Source organism: Helicoverpa armigera, chromosome 18 (assembly GCF_030705265.1).
Source record: "Helicoverpa armigera isolate CAAS_96S chromosome 18, ASM3070526v1, whole genome shotgun sequence".
Lineage (NCBI taxonomy): Eukaryota > Metazoa > Arthropoda > Insecta > Lepidoptera > Noctuidae > Helicoverpa > Helicoverpa armigera.
In genome coordinates, this window is record NC_087137.1 from 6,104,330 (window position 1) to 6,125,880 (window position 21,551).

Here is a 21,551-nt window from a genome sequence, read left to right on the forward strand (position 1 = left end):
ATGTCCTGATTATCTGGTAAACTAATTATTATGTGTCAATCAAGGTAGAGTACAATATGGGAGGAAATTATGACTGGCCAAAATATGGAGCCATTTTGTCTGGGCACTTTTACAATTCTGATGAGCAATGTAAATCAGATGTAATTCTAATGAAGTTTTTCTATTTATTACAGTAACGATATTGATTATACTCGCAGATAGATTAATTAGAGTATTAATATTGATAAACTAGGTGCGATGTTTATATTCAAGCTACTTTTTCTGTGTTGTTGGAAACATTTGATCTTTAGGAAACCACACAATATTTGAAAGTGAGTCATGTTTACTTTAACACTAATGAAATGGGTCACTCGAATAGTCTTAAGTGGATTTTTGAAAAAATATTTCAAAGCAATTTATTTGATTCAGATGTTCGAATAATACAATCAGGTCATCAACTTCACATGCAAAATCGACTTTTTATTTAAAAAATCGTTTTAAGAATATCACGATGCGATGTTCAGTTTAAATTCCGAGAAATCTTATTTCGAAGTCTCTAGAACTGTATTTTTCAGCGCTTCTTTCGTCGAAGTTGCGATTGCATGAATAAAAGTTAATCAGCAACCCATACGTATTCGTTGAGAGATAAATAACGCATACATAGGTATATCGGCACCATTGATTCCGTTCAATGGTTACTGGGAATCCTGTATTTGACTTGCATACTCAAGGCCAGTCAATGAAAGGCATACATAAATAAACAAATGAATATACCATTACGTAGATATATCCTGTAATGATTAGTACTGTCTATATGTTTCCTAGAATAGAATTGATAAGTCACAGTTTTGACACCAAAATTGTAGACTTTTGTGTAATGTTTGACGTTCTCATTAGTTAGCGGTGTTGGTTTTAAAATATTTTTGTGATAACGTACTTTCGAAAGTGCAGGAATTTGAAGTGGCTGAAACATTGTTGCCACCCATTCTAGTAAAAAGTTACCGCAAAGTTGATATCTTTATGTTTGAAGAGGGAAAACAACTCCTATAAAAATCTCAAGTAAAAATAGCTTAATTTCCCTTCGATTAACCCCCAAATGTAACACGATTTCCCCAAAAAAGGCGAAATTGTTACAACCAAAGTGGTTGTTCCGTTCAATAAATCTTCCCGTAGCCCATTCGCTTATTAAGTCTCAAGGAAGGCTGTAATTTTTCATTAGGCAACCCCGTTTGAGCCGACATCAGAGAAAATGAGCTACCTGGTAAATGTTGGGATGTGGGTCTATCAGACCTCACGCGATTTAATAATAAATACTTCTATTACAGGGTTAAGTTAGCGTCCAGTCAGTTGGGATTAACTGGCTAGACTTTTTCTCATTATTTTGTGCTTCGGCAATAGTTTACTTACCCATAAATGTTATAGCCCTGGCAGAAGTTACTTGGAACATAATTTAGCTTGAATTTGGTTCTACATAGGTGCTATGATTCATAGATTTTTGTTAGGCATTTGGGTCAGAATAAACTGATTTAACTGGAATTCTAAATCCACGAGCATTAATTTGAAATACTAACTTAACAAATAACATCTTATTGACAGGTATTGTGTGTCCTCATTTAGCGAGACAGAACAATAAACAATAAATAAATGTAGCTATTTCAATAAATACTAATTAACCCACAGTACAGAACATATGACCTAAATGAGGAAACATTATTGCAAATTAAAATTGGATTAACGGATTTACCCCGCAGTCTGGCAGTCTTTTGTCTAGGCAAGTCTATACATATTATTTCGGCGAGACATTTATTAAGCACTAGGTATTATTTAGCTGATTCTAGCAAATACCTAGACTACTACCTAGTACCTACTAAAAAAACGATTTTCACTATACAAAAACTAAGGAAAAAATAGGTACCTAATAATGAAAAGAACGCGTTGTAACCAACCCATATCCTAAACAATTGGACATTCAAAACCTGCTAAAACATTGACCTAGTACACTAAATTGCGCAACTACACGACCGTTAGCCAAAAATTGATGACACCAAACACTAAATGGACACTTTCCACAGAACTGATAATTTGACAAAAGAACATTTTGGACATACCCAGCCTATGTCTTTTCTCTATTCGTCACTGTTTACTTGACACACGTATGAATCATAAGACTACTTACCTAACCAGTTAATTCACTACTAGTCGTGTTATATTGTAAAAAATTACGTCATGAACCGGCGGAAAACAAAACTGCAGTATGGGAATACACTATAAACCGATATGGGTTTATTAGTCATTAGTTTTACTTTCTAAGTATATCTTAGACACCAAAGGCTGATTAAAAGGTGAAGGAAAAACATCTTGAGGAAACCTGGACTATATAGTCTGAAATCACCAACCCGCATTGAGCAAGCGTGGTGATTAATGCTCAATCCTTCTCCGCGTGAGAGGAGGCCTGTGCCCAGCAGTGGGACGATAAAAAGGCTGTAACTGTAACAGTTTTATTATAATGAGTGAATAAAACCTTGAATGTAAGAATCCTTTCTAAAATATTCCTAAAAAGGTCAAAACTCTTACCGCAATTATAAGTATAGTATTGATGTAACAATACGGTACGCATACAATACCAAATTGAGTTCTCATAGTCAATGAGGTACTTACTAATAAACATAGCAACTATGAAACAAGCACCTTCGTTATCATAACTCCGTGGTAACGCCTAATCAAAGTAACTCTCCATGAAGTTATCAACACAATGGGGGCAATTACCTTAGATTATATTAAAGTGATTTATATACGAAAACAATCGCGTTTTACGACCAAAATATAAAGTATCACAAAAGTCAATACAATGATTCAGTCGATATCGAAACCCTTCAAATGAATAATTTACTATTTGATTACAGGTATACAGTAATACAACAATAATTTACTAATGTTGTCTATTCATATATGATAACATCAGCAATGACGTAATGCTTTGTAATGTAGTTCCTTAACTGCTTTGGTACACTTATTTAGTAATTATTCACCTCTTTTTGTTCTGTTGGCGTGCTGGTCCTGACTCCTGTCAGGTCCTTCCACCGCAGCACCCCCATGACGGCGTGACGCACCCAAGATCCCCGCCTGCCAGTCCTCCCGTTAGACAGTTCATCCACCACACCACACAACACCGAGTTCACCACCAGTTTCCCAGTTCCATCCTTATCACTCTTAAGCGCCACTTCGCTACTTATCGGCAACGACCTTCTTTCCCTCATAAAGCCAGAAAAATAAATCGCTGCCAGCTTTCTATTCAGGTTTCCCAAAATGCATCCTCAGAAGACACTCACTATTAATCATCCTAAGATATCGTACTTCAAAGACGATATAAATCTTCCAGTAAATCGTTTATTTTTATTAGAGTTTTCGGGTCACCCAGCTGCGATCTTTCCCATAAGCGTCCGGAAGTTTTTCAATTATTCCTTTAGCTATAAAAGAAAACTCTCAAACGTTCTTCTGCTCAACTAAATTGTCCCCTAATGGCTTTGCGAGTCCAAATACAGCAGTCATGCACGAAAATAGTAGGCTTTAACTTTCACTTTGGATGCGTCTTCGTCGCCCTGGATGTAGGTTAGACGTCTTTCGCTGCTGGTTATCCACGAAAACGTCAACACTGTCGCAGTCTAGTAAATTCATTCACAAATTCCTCAAGATGCAGTTCTTAAACTTTTTCCTCACACTTTAAACACAGTCCACACTTTTATAATAATTGCAATTTTATTCACGTTAAATCCAAACAGTATTCCCGATTAAAGAAAAAAGTTCGAAATTTTGGAGTTGTCAAAACACGATCGTAACGCGAACCAAAAATATCGAAGACAACACAACGTCCACACCGGTTTACGTTCGAAAACCGAATGGAGCGGCGCGTGCCACATGCTTCTGCTGACAGAGGCGCGTTAAAGAAATATCGTCTCTTTCTTCGCTGCATAATTGCTATAGAGTAGACAAGGACAAGTAGCGAAACGAACCTTCACACTCAGTGCATTGGAGACAAGACAGGTGAATGTAACAGCCGCAGAAGACAACAAAAACTTTTCAAACGTTTCTAGTGCGATTTTCTATTGTGCCTATGCGACATTCAACTTGGAAGAAAAATGGTACAGCACAAGATTAATTTACTGAAACGATAAAAAATACACAAACGATACACGATAAGAAAACATTCGAGTGCATGATTTTGATTTGTTATATTTGCAGTCTGGTTACCTACTGTTGTTAATATTTGTCCTAAATACATTAAAAGTGTTAATAGATTCATCAATAAAATTTAAATACTTTACCACACTCTAAGGCAAAGTACTCGTATGTTAATACCATACCATTGTATTCAGCTTTGTATTTTCCCCATTCCCATAAAAGTACGTTGCAAAAGTCCCATCGAATTTAGGCGTGGATGCGTTTGCGTGGGAACATCCGCTACCAACGGTCTTCATCGAGACTCCCTTCTCAAACAAAGGGCCAACAGGTGCTCCTCAGAACCCTTACTTCCGAAGCCTAATAGACAAGATTAAGACGGAAGCCTATTCTATAAAAGTTCTGAGGTATCGATAGATCCTTGAAAATAATAGACGTTGCAATTTTTTTTTTGAGGCTTGAAATTTTTGGATCACGTTTCTTCCAATGGATTGGAAATTAAGCTTCGTTCGCCTCTTGTCAAATTTTTAAGCGCAATGACTAAGTTGTTCATTTTTTTCTAACGGTACCTACACAGAATTTATCAAAAATCCAGAAATATTCATTCTCTAAGTATGACTTGTATGTAACTTAATTAGGTTATTTGAAATGTGGTTTACCGAATGACTTTCATCTTTAGGGAAAAAGTATGGCAGATATATCGTAATGTTTATGAAACGTATTTCCCAACACAGTACATAATTTTTACATATTTATTTCGCTCCTAACATACCAAAGCCGAGGAGTTTGAAACGGAAACAGATACCTTATAAATAGAGGAAGGATGTGGTGTTGTCAGTCGGGTGACAGAAGCTCCCAAAAAGTATGAATATTGTTCCTAGGTACTTGGAACTTTTTGCAGGGGAAACTTTTTTCAACTCCTTTCTTTTTATACCACCAAAAGGTAACTTGATACCAACTTAAAAGCAGGATGACAATTGGTGAATACAATGTGATTCCCATGGGTAGGTACTATGGTTAATATCTTGTTTTTCTACTGACATTGTTTAAAGGACAACAAAAATTCAGAATGAAGCCCTATTTTACACTAACTAAATTGGACCTAAAAGGCTTATAGGTAAGTTAACATCCGCGTATGTTATGTTTTATCGTTCCAATTAAATCGCAATTTTCACAACGTTTTTTCATGTAACAAAATTTCCACTTTCCGTCATGTAGAATATAAACGCAACATAAATAACCCGGTATTTTATAATTCATAGATTCGTTACATCACATAATTAATGCATATAGTGCATGTCGGTTAAACTAGCGCAGTGGAAGACTAGATCATTCATCAATCATTAGAAAAAAAGGTGAAAGAGTAATGCCATTTAGCAGTAATTTCAGTGCACATAATAAATCTGTCTAGAGTTAATAATTGTAACCTCAAATCAAACTGCATGTGCAAATTGCGTTTTCATGTCACGTCATGTGGGACTGTGGTCCTGTTTTAAACATTTGGCTAACCGCGGGGCGTCCCAACAGAGTTACAATAAAACGTTTGTCACAAAAAAGGTCAAATTACTGTATCGGAACATGTTTTTTGTATACATCGGGCGAAGTGGGAGGTCTTGCGTCCTGACAACCTCTCCTTTGAGATATTGATAAAACAATTGTCCCGGGATAAGGGCACTTGAACGTTCCAATTGGTTCGATACCAAGAATAAACATCATAACAAATTGTTTTCTGTTATTGCAACTCGATACTCTCCAGCTACTTTTCTTTTATTACTCAAACTAGAAACAAGAAAACGCTAATTATTTTCCCCAACATCCACGTATATTAATGACGTCTCTAAATATCCAATTAAATTCTAGCACCCTAACGATGTAATCAAATAAACTGCCATGCGAAATCATTAGTGGCCAAAACTGAGTCGTACATATCTACAAACATCAATTATCATTAGGCGTGTTTCACGACTACATCATGCGAATATGGAATATCAGAATATTTTGTAAACGAACCCAAAGTACGTACAAATAGACGTGACTGATTGAACCTGGGGAATCGGCTAGGGATGCGATTCTGCATACCGAAGATCACGTTTGAATAGTGACGAGAAATAACGCTATCGATAAAAAGTTACGCGATTTATGGTGAACGTCGGCTTTATCTATGTTAGCTAACTGCAGTTGCGATAAGACAAATTGAAACAAGTATGCGTGGCCTTCTCGTAATATTTGAAACGCAAACTTGGTATTTATGCAATAGCAAACATTTTTTATAACGTTTAACTTGATTATAATTGTTCAAAATAATTTAAGATACAAGACGATTCAGTTCTGAAATTAAGAAGTAACGTCGAACAGACAAAAACCATTCATCATGCAATATTCCAAGAACAAAAAATTCAAAGAACCAGTACAAGAGTATCCTTCATAAGTCGAGCTAAGCGTAAGCAGTTAACGTAAGTCCATCACTACGCTATAGTGATTACGTAAGCGGCGCATCACTTATGCAAGTGCATGCGCCTCATTTGACGGTCGTTAGAGCATAGCCCACGCAGACCTGAAATGTAGCCAGCCAGCTACAGCTAAAACACTGCGATTTGATACACCTCACAGCACTAAGGTACTGTGAAATCGGCGAATATCATGCGAAGTTTAGCCGACTATCTTGTAAGGCAACGGCGATTCTAGGTGCTTTACGATGCCACTAATTTGGACTTGTTTGCAATTACGGTTGCCAGCGTTACGGTAACAATTTTGACCGTTGATTCGAAATTTTGTAGAGGTATTTTTTGTCGTTTTACGTCAGGTTTTTTTTTGCTCTAACAATACTGAGGCATGGCCGAAAATTAATCACACACGCGAGAACAAAAAGATCGTTACTAGATATTTTTTGGGATACGGTGGATTAGAAAAAAATCCAAAAGTTTTGGCAAAGATAAACTCTTTCTTTATCAGAAAGCTCCTTGAGTTAAGTAGAGAGTACTTGAAAAAGCTTAACTTCGATAGGTTATAAAGATATGACAAACATGAGTGCTGCTATTTAATCTAATCGTAATCTTGGGAACGTGAATGAATTTATGATAAACGTGCACATTTGACATTTTAGAAACATGGAAGTTTATTTCACGGGAATTTTACCACCACTGTTAGAACTACGCGTAGCAAACCTATCGCTGGTCATTTTCTACTCCGTATTTCATCTTATCTTTGATATAGATATCTTGACGTCCCCTAATATTCATCGAAGTGAAATCAGTCTGAGCGCGTGCCTATCGATACATTGCTATGAATAAACCGATTAGTGCTGATCTGACGGCAGCTGGTAACGTGCGACGTCGTGTCTTGCAATCTTGTTGTCGTGACACTGTCGGCCGCATAAAGCATGTCAATTTCGTCGAAGGCTATCGAATAGATGTGATCGGTAAGAAGACTTTGGTGTACCGTTTTGTCTTACTTCATCATACAAAGCAATTTACTAATAATATACACATGGTCAGTTGTAAAGCTTTCCCTAATTTAAGTCTACAGATACATAGTAAAGAATTCTTTTGTTAATCTTTGGTGCTTTGCACGATCAGAAAGAAAAGCATCTTTTGCTAGAATTTGCAGTAGCATAAACACTACTTATAATTTCTGATTTCATGACACAATAATTTATTTTTTTATATCGACTATCCGAAATACTAGCTGCAAACCTCATGGCTATTGCATTTGTATTTGGCTCACGTACGCCACAAACTAGTTCGTTCACATAACCTTTTTAATCTGATAAACAGATCCGTGGTGGTTGCCAGCAGATAATTCACTACCTTCGTGCAAAAAATGAGTTGCTTCTGCCAAGTTTTAACGCATAATTTTGGTGGATTTAGGCTAGCTTTTATTGTTATTATTAACTAGGACACTGAATGTTAACCAGTCTACCGTGCTTTGTTAATGATAAAAATTCCTAACCTATTCTATGTGGATGATACACGAAAAACCCTAAAATCTCTTCAAATAAATATCAACTTCAAACTTGACTGCTAATGACTTCACAATAGTCAAAGTATATGAACGAAATAACACTGCACATGCAAAGTATCAGAAATGGCTTCAGGCTGGCAAAGTTATTTAACGATAACTACAATGTGTGACCCAAATTACTATAAACAATATAACTCCCATTAAGAGGTGCCCTTAACCACGCCGAAAGTAAACATTGCTCCATCGAAATTCACGATTCCTCCATTAGCTATCAGGTTGGCTATAAAGCGGTTTGCTCATTGCTCAGCCAAGGTCAGTGTTCATGAGACCACAGCCGCTCACAACACAGCCTTGTTACAACAAAGCTCTATGGACCGGTCAATAATACATGGAAATAGGACCCAGACGCATTGTACGCAAGATATAATGAACAAAATTTCTGAATTGGAACACGTTTTTGTTAAGGCTGAAAGGAAAACTGGGCAAAACCTAATTTAGAAGTGTGTTTGGAGAGTTATTGTCGCAATTGACACAAAAATCGTTATCTTATTCTGTGAAAAAAAAGAGTACTTCTAATTCGAAAATCATAACATGGAGCTTAATAAATAGTATCGTGGGCATATAGATCAATAATATAATTTACAACTTCAGAATCTATTTCAGCAATCTAACAGATTGAGATAATCAAATTAACCAAGTTACTGCAGGTCAACCCATTTCAAAATGTCAACGGACGTGTATGAATAACTTTGTTATTAATGTTATAGAAATTATCCGCTACATTCGTTATACAGGCCAAACAAATGTCAAAGCAATTCAGGTTAGATATAAAACTGATATTCAGTAATGTCCTAATTTTATACTTATAATGTCACGTGCGTCATAGGCAAGGCATAATTATGATACTCGCGTCAAAGCTCGATATAAACCAAATGTTCCTTAAAATAATCAATCGATAAAACGTAACACTATTCGAATAAAAAATTGACAATCGAAAGTAGAATCGAATGTCGAAGAACAAGTCTATTTATGGCCTGCTTTTAACTTGAATAATAACAATCAATGCTATATATTTGAAACGTAATAGTAGGCAGGCGACGGAAATAGTCTCGACGAAAATAGAACAGCCTACTAAGAAATTTTGTGTGTGGACATAATAGAAAAAGTGTTCAAGTAACTTCAATCGATGTTGGGTCTTTAGATACGATTTCAATTGAAATATTAGAAGTAATTTAAATTCTAAATGATCTAAATAATTTAACCTTCAATCTGGGATATATAGCTGTAATCAGTGCTGAGCAATTAGTAGGATTGGAGACCGCAGTTAGATGTAATCAAGCTACAGATGCAGGTTGCTGACGTTACACCTGATATTGGCAGAAGGCAATATAGTATTGACAAGTACGATTAACTTGGACATATCAGACGTCAATAAAGCAGTACATGTTGTATCCGAATTTCTTGGAAGACGTCTACGATAGTAATACCTATGTCTATCTTGATATTAATATGAATGTTAGATTCTTGACATAGGGTATGATTAAGGATAGATTGTATAAAATGTGAGAACTAGTTCTTCCAAAATAAGGGATAAGCTTCGTGAAAACAGTGAAATAATATTAAAAGAGTGAAATAACTAATTTGAAAGCTGAGTCATCTGTTTGTAATGTCCGTTGCGGTAAACGGGGAATTCGGAGAAAATATTCGCTCCATTACGTGAACATTACAAGAACGAAAAGATTTGCAATATTCAGACCGTCATACATTTGTATTAACTTTAATACTGTGAATTGTGCATAAATATTACTTATTTACATTTCTCTTTTCCTGATAATTTGCTATTTTATAAAAGGAAAAATAATAAAAGCTCAATATCGATATTTCAATAGGTCTTTTTCCTGCTTTGAGGGTCTACGAACCATAGGATTGAGGTTACCACTGCTTACAAACCTTGAGTTCAAGCCATTGTTTGATCAAACTGTGGTTCCAAATCAACTTGGCCATGGGCCCATGACTTTCGGACAATGGTATAAAGAAGTTGCATCAATCGCGATTCTAAATAAGTACTCTATTGAAGTTAAACTTTTTGGCAACAAGCAGTTTATATTCAAACAAATACATAACAAAATCGCGTTCTAAAAACATTGAACAAAGTAAAACTTTCTGTAAAAGATATTTAATTACAATCTTGTTAAAAGACTTCCTGGATTCCAATACCGTCAGAGGAAACTCTCAGAAATCAAATCTTTGCAGAAACGCAATCCGCAAAAGTACGCTAAACACTACAACTTAAATGAAGTGGTTTCCTTTCTAATTAAACAGTTATACATCTATACAATTCGTCAGATGTTTTTCAAAAGAAATTACAGCTAAACTACAATTCTAAGGTGTTTACCCAATCACATCACATCGCGTAGCCATAATTCCAGAGATTATCGCTTCCAAACAATCTAACTCAACATTTATAGAGCAAAATATTGCACTACTCAAAAACATGAACAGATATGACGTCTGTATTGTCAGAGCAACTATTGTGTTCGTAAACGATCTGTTTTCAGATGCTGCTGCAACATAGTGCAATCTTTCAACCGCCATTGTTGTTCTAAGCGACGCAAAAGTAGTCAATGTCTTAGAATGAAGTATCCTATTGCCTATTGTCGGTGAGAAGTCTCGTTTATACGAAATGGATGTTTGAAGCTGCTACAAATTGTCTGCATGTGAGAAAATAATTCTTTGTTCTTTGTTTATTTTGTTTTGGTTCTATCTTTTAGTCTGCCCAGTGTGTCTGCGTTGTTTTTGGATTAACTCTAGATTTTTTGATTCAATCTTTTTGTGTTCAAGTCCGTTCAGCCCAATACCAGGAAAACAGACAGGGACAGTGGTTTCTGTAGTTTTGATATTAACGTGTCTTTCTTTTTCTTTCTCTTTTGCTCTAAGTGCATCATATTTACTTTAACTAATATCATTATTAGTTACATTTAGATGCATGTATTTGCAGGATATGGCCTCAAAGTTGAATTTATTTCCGTCATAACTGCGTCAGAGACCACGCCACTTATTGGTAATTTCTCAGTATTTGCTATGTCCTAGTCACTTGTGTTATTGTTAAGTAAGTTATTAGTATGTACAATGTAGTCTAATTTAATCGATGAGTCGACTTAATTTTTCAAAGTACTGAATTTCTATCGTAAATACGGTATTTAACGGAGATTGTCTCATTGTCATCTAAACGGAAGGAAGTTTTAAAGTAAAAATTAAATTAGTGAATATTATTATTTTGACCCATGTATACGCGTTAATATGCCACTCCGTCAAGTTCATAATATAACAACAGTAATCGCAGTGCCTCTAGAAAATATTGTAATCAAGTAATTAGATAGTAGGTACCTATTAATGTTCCAATTGTTTGTAACAACATTTAGTTCGTATGACTAATGTGAATATCGAATAGTAAACAATATAGCAGTTTACTAATTGATACGCTGGGTAAATATTTACTCCTTAACAAGTTTCTCATTAACTGTCACCTAAATTACAATAAGGAATCAATGGGAACTATCCTGTATGTATTTTAAAAATATGTAGGTACTAGAGATAAATATTTTCGTATTGATTAGATATAAAAAGAACTGACGACGCAACAAAAAAATAATGAAGTACCTATCTCATTTTTGATATTGCATTATAATTTAAATTACAAGCTACGGTTACTGAATCGGGAATTTTAAATTTAACGTTCTATTCTGGTATGAAAATGTACCACGAAAAAAATATAACAATACCGGGATAAATCTTCTTATCAGGAAATCTGGAAAGCAGAGCCGTCAAAGCTCGTCGCCTCTTCATAAACAATCTCCACGGCTTATTTTATACCCGTTAAAACAATATTCCCCGAACTACGGCACAAAGGATAAAGCTCATTTCTTAGCTAATGCACATTTCCGCTCCAAAGACATTATTTAAAAGAAACAAACATAAATAAAATATACTAATAATATCATAGAGTTGCCATTAGACTAATGAGAACTGTAGAATGTAGGTTTAATATCTTGTACGTAGGTACTCTTTGGTCTTTCAATGGGAAAGGTCATTACTAAAATTGAGCCATTAGGAAATAAATGTGCGAAAATAAATATGAAAATAGATTTACAAGGAATAATGTTCCTACTTAAATTATTTTTGAAGAAATAGCCAAAGATAAACGTGTAAGAAACAACTAATTGACTTTCCACAAATCACCAATTTGCTTTGCCTTTGAGCGCCTTTTATCTTTCTGCCATCATCAAAATGTGGTTTACAATAACTGGCATTTCTGTACTATACCAATTAATATTATTTAATTGGAACTAAACCAAGCTATTAGATATTTCTTTTATCAATCGTTATTATGCGCGAAACAAGACCAATTCTTGTTATTTATAATAACACACAATTTACCATTTATAATTCAGACAAGACTCAAGATTTTTGAAAAGAGAGTTTTTAAAAGTAAAATTACCAGAAAATATTCAATATAATAGCCAACAGAAACGTTTGTTCTTCATAAATATGCAGTAGATGTTAATCTGAGGGGAAGAAAAATATTGAGACCGTTTTCGTTTTAATATTACTTGGTTAATTAAAATGTCGTAACAGATTAGCTTGGGAACCATGTTGATTGTAAAGGGGTCTACACACCAAAGCCGCTGACCCGGCGGCACAGCCCGGCGGCACGACAGCCGCGGCATGTGGTGTTCTAGTAATTGTCAAATACTCTATGAAAGCCGGCGGCATGATTGTACAAAATACGGCCGGCGGGTTGGGCCGCCGGGCTGTGCCGCCGGCATCAGCGGCTTTGGTGTGTAGACACCTTAATATTTTAGACAAAGATTACAATGTTTCGAGTCATGGTATGGAAATAAGCTTTGGAATTGTGTTTTTTTCTTTACGTAGTCTAAAATAAATTGAATAGTTCAGTGTGTATCTCCTACATACTTTATTTAAGTGGATTAAAATATTTTTTGTAGGCAATGCGTATCTTCTACATACTTACTACTTTCTTACTTATCGTCGACTAACGTCCAGAATTGGAGCAGAATCTGTCTTTGCTCTAATTTCGTCTGTATGTGTTAAGCTGTTTAACTACCTACTTAGCTTTACTCCGCGGTTACATTGAATTTCCATAGAATTGTTCCTCGCACCGTAATAAAAAGTATAGCCTTCCCTGACAAATGAGCTATCTAGCAAGGAATGATTCAAAACAGTCCAGTTTTTCTTAGGATTAGCCCGTTCAATCAAACAGACTCTTCAGAATTGAGATTGCGTTATAAAGATCCTACACAAACGATCGCTCTTTAATTTCAGTAAGTACAACATGAATTTCTTTTAGGTACACTTATTAAGTTGTTATTACATAAGTTCCTTTATAGGCAAGTACCTACTATACTTAAGTCACGCAATATAGTTTAATAATTTTCCTTACCTACTTAAGGTTTTATGTTACGTAGGTACTTGTAACTTTTTTATAGCGGCAAAAGCGAATGTAGGTAATTGGTCCCTTAAAATAGTTTCTATTTTATACGTTAATCTACCTTACGCAATATAATTAAATCATGAATGATGCAATATAATCTTGATTCGCTTTAATGATTTTTAGTTCATTTTACGACGGCTATAAAAAGCCCGCAGTTACTGGGTACAGAAAAATAACGTGTTAGCATAACCCCATAATAATTTTCACAGTGTTTTTAGTAGCAGAAAACCACTTCCTTCAATCCATTGGTTACATCAACTTTAATTAGCTAATCTTGTAGGTACGTACTGTATTGTATGTACAAATAATATTTGTATTGCATTTATGACATGAATGTAACTAATAGGAACACTTCTAAGGGTAAAACTTTTCAGGATTCCCAATTACCCACTGATTGAATTGTTCAATAGGTAGAGTACCTACCTACCTTCTTGCTGCCTAGGTACATCATTCTTAGAAAAGAAGCAGTACCACACAGTTTCACTGAGGAAAAAACATTAGATCCTGGCCTTGAACAGAAATTCAAATAAAGAACAAAAGACAAAAGAGAAAACTTTTTCAAAAAAAGAACGTTATTTCGTCAAGTGCGTCATATCTTGTCGTCACGATCCGTGACCCGGCAGTTTTTACCCGACTGCCAAAGAAGGAGGGTAATGTTTTTCGAGTGTATGTAAGTATGTATGTATGTATGTATGTATGTATGTCTGTTCCTTTGTGACCTCCTGTAGCCTAAACGGCTTGATGGATTTTGATGTATGAGGTATCGTTAGATTTGTCTTGATTACGGGAGTGTCATAGGATACATTTTATCCTAAAAGTCCCACGGGATATTTTTCTAAATTTCCTTTAAAAATATGTATGCGGTATCATTAGATTCATTTCAATCACGGGAGTAATTAATATAGGATACGTTTTTTCTCAAAATTCCCACGGGAACATGTTAATTCTGCGTCAACGCAAAGCAACTCATGCGTTAGCAAGCAAAAAGCGATTCTTTTGGCGATACAATCACGTCGTCTTGATCAAATGCATGAACGTCGTCTTGATCGTCTTGAACGTCGCATTGGCGGTAAATTTATGTTGCGGAGTAACATCACTCGTAATCTAAAGCCAAATGTCGTCGAAATAATTTAAAATGGTACTTACATATACATAGTCTTCTACATCTACAACATTTTCGTTAAATAAAAACAGCTAAAAAGTTATAAATAAAAGAATTATTATTAAAAAAACAAAATACCCGACTGCACACTAAAAAAAGAGTAAAACAAGCCCCACAATAATATTGATCAATACAACTTTACTGAATATAATTTATAAATATTGATGGAAAGCATCGCAGGCGGGGACCACCTTGACCGCCACCAACGAAAATTCTGCTAAATGGTGCACAACCGAAATGACTATAAATAAGCCTCTGTTGGTCCCCGCCTGCGATGCTTTCCATCAATATTTATAAATTATATTCAGTAAAGTTGTATTGATCAATATTATTGTGGGGCTTGTTTTACTCTTTTTTTAGTGTGCAGTCGGGTATTTTGTTTTTTTAATAATAATTCTTTTATTCTTCGCTATGGTCTGTTTGACACCCCAGCGAGGCATCCGCTGGCTCTTTATCGCTTCATAGTCTTGCTTCCGTCGATTATTTTATACGGCGAAGCTAACGAACTGAGTGGCTACTGACCCTTAAAATGTAGGTAGGTACCTAATGGTTCACGCTCTGTTCCAATGAACTTGATTTATTTAATTGCTGAGATTTCTAAAAGGCATTGTTGAAGATGGTTGCTTTTGTTAACGCCTGGGGTGATGTGATTTTATTGTTTTGCAGTGTTTTCTGAACACTTACTTGGTCATCCAGACCAAGCATCGTCATCAATGCTCATATTTATAAAATTCTTAATTGTGCTGTGATAATTATGAATTATGTACCTACCTACCTCATGTTAGTTACTTGTTGAATACAATAATACTACCACCTAATAAAGCACCTACCGAAAGAGGCGAAAGAAAAAATATTCAATAGCTAGGTATTATAATTTTACACTGATGCCGTTAAAACTAAAAATAAACTAACAAACATTTCTTCTACTCACCTGAGAGAAATACGGCGGCAATACTGCCCTCTGGTCGTCTAACCGAGAACATTGCACTCGTTCGAGCAACTCGAACAACTCGTGCTGAGCCCGAGTGCCCCCTGTCGACGTTGCTGTGGAGCTCCATGGCGCCGACACGTGCTGCCGCCTGGTGGACAAATGAGGAACTATTACAACCACTTGCTTTGTAGCTAGTTCGCCGTGATACGATAGATGGCGCTGTATCGTTGTTGTGGTATTGGTATAGATGGCGCTGTTTATAGTTTTGGTTTGTGCGACTGATTTCATACAAATGAAAACGAAAAATAATAAGATCTCAAAATATGTAGGTATTATTTTATGTACCACCCGGAGCGCACAAAAATAGGAAATTCACATAATATTTAATAAAGACAGAAATAAGACTTAGGTGTAAAGAAGCAGGTTTTTAACTATTTTAGCGATTTAAGAGTAAATATATTTATATATTTGCATATAATCAAAATTTTCCCAGGCCCGAAGCACATAAGTACTAATGCTACCTAAATGGTTATAATAAGTAGCTTCAGGATATTCTGTGCGTGTACTTAATGCCTATGTTATTCAGTCATTGCCTCGGGACAATTTACATAAACTATTTAGCTAAGTAGCAATTGTGCAAATGAGCTCACAATTTGTTTTCTTTTCCTTTTGAAACTCATCACTCTTCTGTAATTCTGACAATTATCCTTTACGTCAAAAGCCTCTTGTTGTACTGAGTGCCACTATGAGGTACTTTTTGAAGAGTAAAAACAACAACTATAAGTAACCAATTATCGAGTGGCAGATACCGAACGATAAAAAGACAAAGAACAACTTAAAGATCTATAATTATTTTAAAAATAATAAACATAAAAAATTGCAGCTTCCTTTGAAAAGCATTCGTGTTTACTTCATACAAATCAGCATCAATCAATGCCAGCCCTTTTAATTTTTATTCGTCGTTTTTATAGGTTTTCACTGCAATAAAGCCTATAGGCTATAATAGACTCCTCGACAATAGAGCTCGTTACTGCGGCCATCCAACTCAGGATTAAGTTATGCAAGGATTTTTCCTTTTCCTTTTTTTACAGAATAAACTTTGCTTGAAGCGTGACGGGAAGGTATCATAAATCGCTACACTGGGAACGATGCTCGAATTCTTTGGCTTTTGTGAATAAGAAATAGAACAAATTTCATTACGCCAGTGGCCATGTTCATGAATATTTTTGTTGTCGTAATGAGTTTAGCAAATATCACTGCGTAACATTTTGTTCTGATTTCGTTCTGTTTACTCTACTCATTTGTATGTTGTCACTTTTAATAAAAATGTTAATTATAAATCATTTTTTTTTTACTCATCTGCCCCTGTTATTCAAATTGAATAGTGCTCTGATTAGTCTTTTAACGGCACGAGTCCGAGAGCGATCATATTCAAAAAATTCAATAGCGTGTAATATACGATGACAGCAAAAACTTAAAATTTCGAGAGAACCGGTTATGCACGATTTACTGCTATCAAAATAATATAAACAAAAGTGCACGCGACAATGACCCCATCTGTTGTCCGACAACGGAACTCTGCAAGTAATAATGGATCTGGTCTGTGATTTATGCGTCAATTAACTGACCATTCTCCGCGCCCTTCGCGGGTCCCTCGCTAGCGTTATGACCAAGATAATGGTTTTCCAAATTAAATCTCCCCCTACATTAAAGCGATGCTATAACCCGTATTCAGCGACTCAATCAACGAATGTTTGTTTTTCGACTTAGCCTAATTTCGCTGTGTTGAAGGGTCGTATTGTTGTTCGCGTATGCAATAAAGTTGATTGGCAGATGTTTCTGGTCTTAATAAATGTTTGTTGTTTTTCGATTTGCTGTCATAAGTGAATAAATTATTTTTATGTAAGGAGCATAATCAGAGTTTTTGATCCTTAGTTCCGGTTTGCATTTTAGTGTTATTTTAACATAGGCTTTCTGTTAGAAATTTGATGTAGCTCACAAATTGTAATCCATAAGCAATCCCAAATCTTTTAATCCTAATTGGCTTTGAGAATTAAAATTACAATTTAATACAACAATACAGCTTACAGGATAAGGACAAAAATATAGGATCTGGTTCATATTTTTGTCTGTATGATTCATCCCATGGAAACACGTGTTCGCATACAGCAATTGTATTCAGCCAGGAATATTTTATGCGCGCCCGTTGCAAGCATGTCGTTCCGTATAAATACAATATGCATGTTGATCTTTGGGGCGCGTCGGTATACTGTCATAAATATACATGCTAAAGATATTACTTGCTGGCCTACGTAATAAATAACTAATAATAGTAATTGATTTTTCGTACTTTTACCTTATTTTGTCAAAATTATTGACTTTGCCAAAGTGATGAAACTGCCAAAATGTTCCATAAAGATTTCCTCAATTCTTCGGTCATCGTTAACAACACAAAGTTTCTATTTACAAAGAATCAATGATTTGATATCCGCAACAATTAGGGTGACCAGGATTTCGCTGTCAGATCATTTTTCTCTCCGTAATTTCTAAGTTTCGTCGGCACAGAAACTATCACGCGAATACAATAAATATTGTAGTAGACACGTTGCGTGCTTAAAACTACGATGTTATTGATGTTAGTCTACAAACGGTGCAATATATTGTAAACAGCGTAAAGACTCGTAATTTAGAGTTCGGTTCCTTCCGAGTGTAAACTTTATGGACCTTCGTACGCTTGTTAAAATGTAACCAGGTTAGTTGGAGAAGATAAATGTTTTCTCTACATACGTTCAATATTTAATGTTATGGAAGACATAATTTAACAGGTTTTATAATATAAATTACTTAGTTTAGGTACTTTTACTTTTTGCTTATTATGGTTAAACAGTGTGTACTTATCCGTTAGTAGGTATGTTTAATTAAACAAAACTTTCTCATGCGTGGAAAATAAAAAGTTGGAAGAATAACGAGCGAAGACCGTGAAATAAGCAATATGTCATATCCGTAGTATAAATCAAGTTAATTGTATGATACCATACATCTGCCTGCTTCGTATGGGACGTGTGAATAATTGTTTTGTTTGCCTTATTATTTTATTCCAATCGAAAGAAACTATGAAGATAAACTTTAAAGAACGAGGTCTAAAAACGCCCTAAAATTAGGGTCACCCTATATTTTGTAGTGTTAGCCAATTGCTTGTCCATTATTTAGAACACTTATTATAATTTTCAATCCTGAAAAGACATCACGAAATTATTTTTTTTCTACATATGTGTGTAGCCTTACCTATGTATCTAGTAAATCAAATATATCTTTGGAATTGTAAATATTTTGGAATACAACTTTATCAAGTAGGGATAGGGATGTTCCTAACTTAGTTGTAAGTAACTTGAGAAGACCGACCCTTTCCAATCATCAAAAAGTTTTTTTGTAACTTAAAAGCTGTCACATGAGAGTCCCACATGTCTTCAGGAAGTTGACATGATTTTTTTTCAGTCGTAAAATAATTAAATATAGGTACTTCTTTTAATATTATTTGTGTGGTTATTTTCTTATTTGAAATTGTGCATGTGTATTAGAATGACTTGGCCTTTAAGAATATGTTTTTATGTAGATGAATGTTTTTCTATGCCAGTCAGTTACTGGATACGTAATAAACATAATTGGGATCTAAGGCAGTAGATAAGACTGATAATACTGAGTTTGAATGATAATTATTGAAATCTGAAATACTACTGTTAATATGTAGGTAAGAGTCAATAAAAATATGACCGTTATTCAAAGTGGGATTACTGCAAAGATTATGAAACTTTATGGATTAAACGAATTGCATCTTCGAAAAATCCCAAAGCGTCACACACGTTTTTATAAACGTCTCGCTTACTTGCAACCTTCAACAGGACGCCAGTCAACCTTGTGAACCCATGATATGCTTTCCGGAGCGTTATCAATACTAGAGAACATGACCTGATTGCCCAATATGTGTTGTGACATGACCCCGAACTGAACACCAAACAAATTGTATTCTCGACAATCATCATCATCATATTAGCCATAGGATGTCCACTGCTGAACATAGGCCTCCCCCTTAGATCTCCACAGATACCTGTTTGAGGCGACCTGCATCCAGCGTCTTTCGGCGACCTTTATAAGGTCGTCTGTCCACCTTGTTGGTGGACGTCCTACGCTGCGCAATTCTCGACAATACATTCATTTATTACTTTCAGAAGAAAGTAGGTAACCTGAAAACATGATAAGTAGTGACTGAAAGCACGTATAACGAATGTTTATTTATTTCCATAGTTCATTGCGCCATTTCTTATTTTACGACTAGTAGAAGACGTAGTGTAGCACTAAACTTCGTGATGCTAACTTTCGGAATGGCTTAGATACAGTTGCGGGCAAAAGTCAGTAATATAAATTATGTGTGCTTGGTTGAATAGCCTATAAAGCTCTGAACACTCAACCAACCGAAGCCGCCATAGGCATAGATTTCTACGCAAAAAGGATTGCCAATATAAGCGCCCCCTGCCCCCTGCGCTTACGAAACGCAACAAATAGTGACAGCCTTATCCACGCATTTTCGATCACAACGTCACGCTCATGACAAAATTGACAAATGCAAACCTAAACTTGACGCATGCCATTCAAGCTCGAGCAGAGCTTTAACCTAAACCTCCAGCGTCTCCAGTTAGTAAAATGATCTAAGCTATAAATAGAAATACGGTCTTTTGCGTTAACCTTGAGGTCATCGATGCATCGCCGACCTTGTGTCGTATTCGTATGTAAAATGGCTCTAAGATTACATCTTTGTTTTGTGCGATGATTTGCAAGGTTATCGGTGACTATTGTCTCAAACTTTTATGAACGTCTTCCTTTGACTATGATCGAAAAAAAATACAGTCATCCCGATTGTGAACCTCCTCCTTTTTTGGACGGCAAAAAAAGTAAGTATGTTATGGTATGTGACCTAAATGGCCACAGAATCTTGTTTCAAGGCTAGCATTGATAACGAAATTGGAAAAAATCGGTCGATGCTCGCAGTTTTTTTTAAACGGTTGATTAAACTTTTATTAACGTTTAACTCGGAACTATTTTGATGATTGTCTCTGATATCAAAGATAAGACTCTTACTTAAAACAAATCTTGTAACTTACAGCTTACATGCTGTAGCTGTAGTGGATATTTCAATCTAGTGCCCCCGTGAGGCTGGCCTAAGAAGCAATAGCGAAAGCCATAAAAGCTGCTGCCGTAAATATAAGTCAGAATATAGGTTAGTTATTGAAAGACCACCATATATCTGAAAATACTGCATTACTTTGTAAGTAGTAGTGGGACCTGTAATGACCTACTTAATTCCAATAAAATGTGCAGTCATTGTTTACTTTCGAGTAAGTAGGATAAAGTTTCAGTATATTGTAGAAAAGTTATTCTTCAAAATATAGGTCGATAATAATATGGTGAAGTAAAGAACAATCTAGACTATAACAATACAACTATGTAATTGTTTACAATATAATCTATAATGGAATATTGTGTAAGAAAATCTTGTTGTACATGGCATCCTGACAGATTCAGTTACGAGATCGATGTCGGTCACATGCCTGTGCGCATGTCAGATACATGATACGGATGTCCTCGACTGTACCAGCACGTAGTGGAAAGATGCAGAAGTTCCACTTTATATTGTACTTCTATACTAATATTATAAAGAGGTAAAAATTTTAAGTTTCTATGTAGGGGGTAATCTTAGGAACCGATGGTTGAATTTCCAAAATTCTTTTACTGATAGGTAGCTACAACGTTCCTGAGTGCCATAGGCTGTATTTTAT

At 35.5% G+C, this 21,551-nt stretch overlaps 1 protein-coding gene across 7 annotated transcripts in view; it reads right to left on the reverse strand.

Annotated features, from left to right (window-relative positions):
• Positions 1 to 21,551, reverse strand: part of Rapgap1 (Rap GTPase activating protein 1) — a 273,776-nt gene that overhangs the window by 79,703 nt on the left and 172,522 nt on the right. For 6 of the 7 annotated variants that reach the window (XM_049847606.2, XM_049847621.2, XM_021334487.3 and 3 more), the window contains one exon: positions 15,721 to 15,868. In XM_049847606.2, the coding sequence (XP_049703563.1) occupies positions 15,721 to 15,868 (148 nt within the window). Of the gene's footprint in view, positions 1 to 3,008; positions 3,862 to 15,720; positions 15,869 to 21,551 lie in introns of those variants that run through there. The other variant, XM_049847602.2, reaches the window with a different exon arrangement.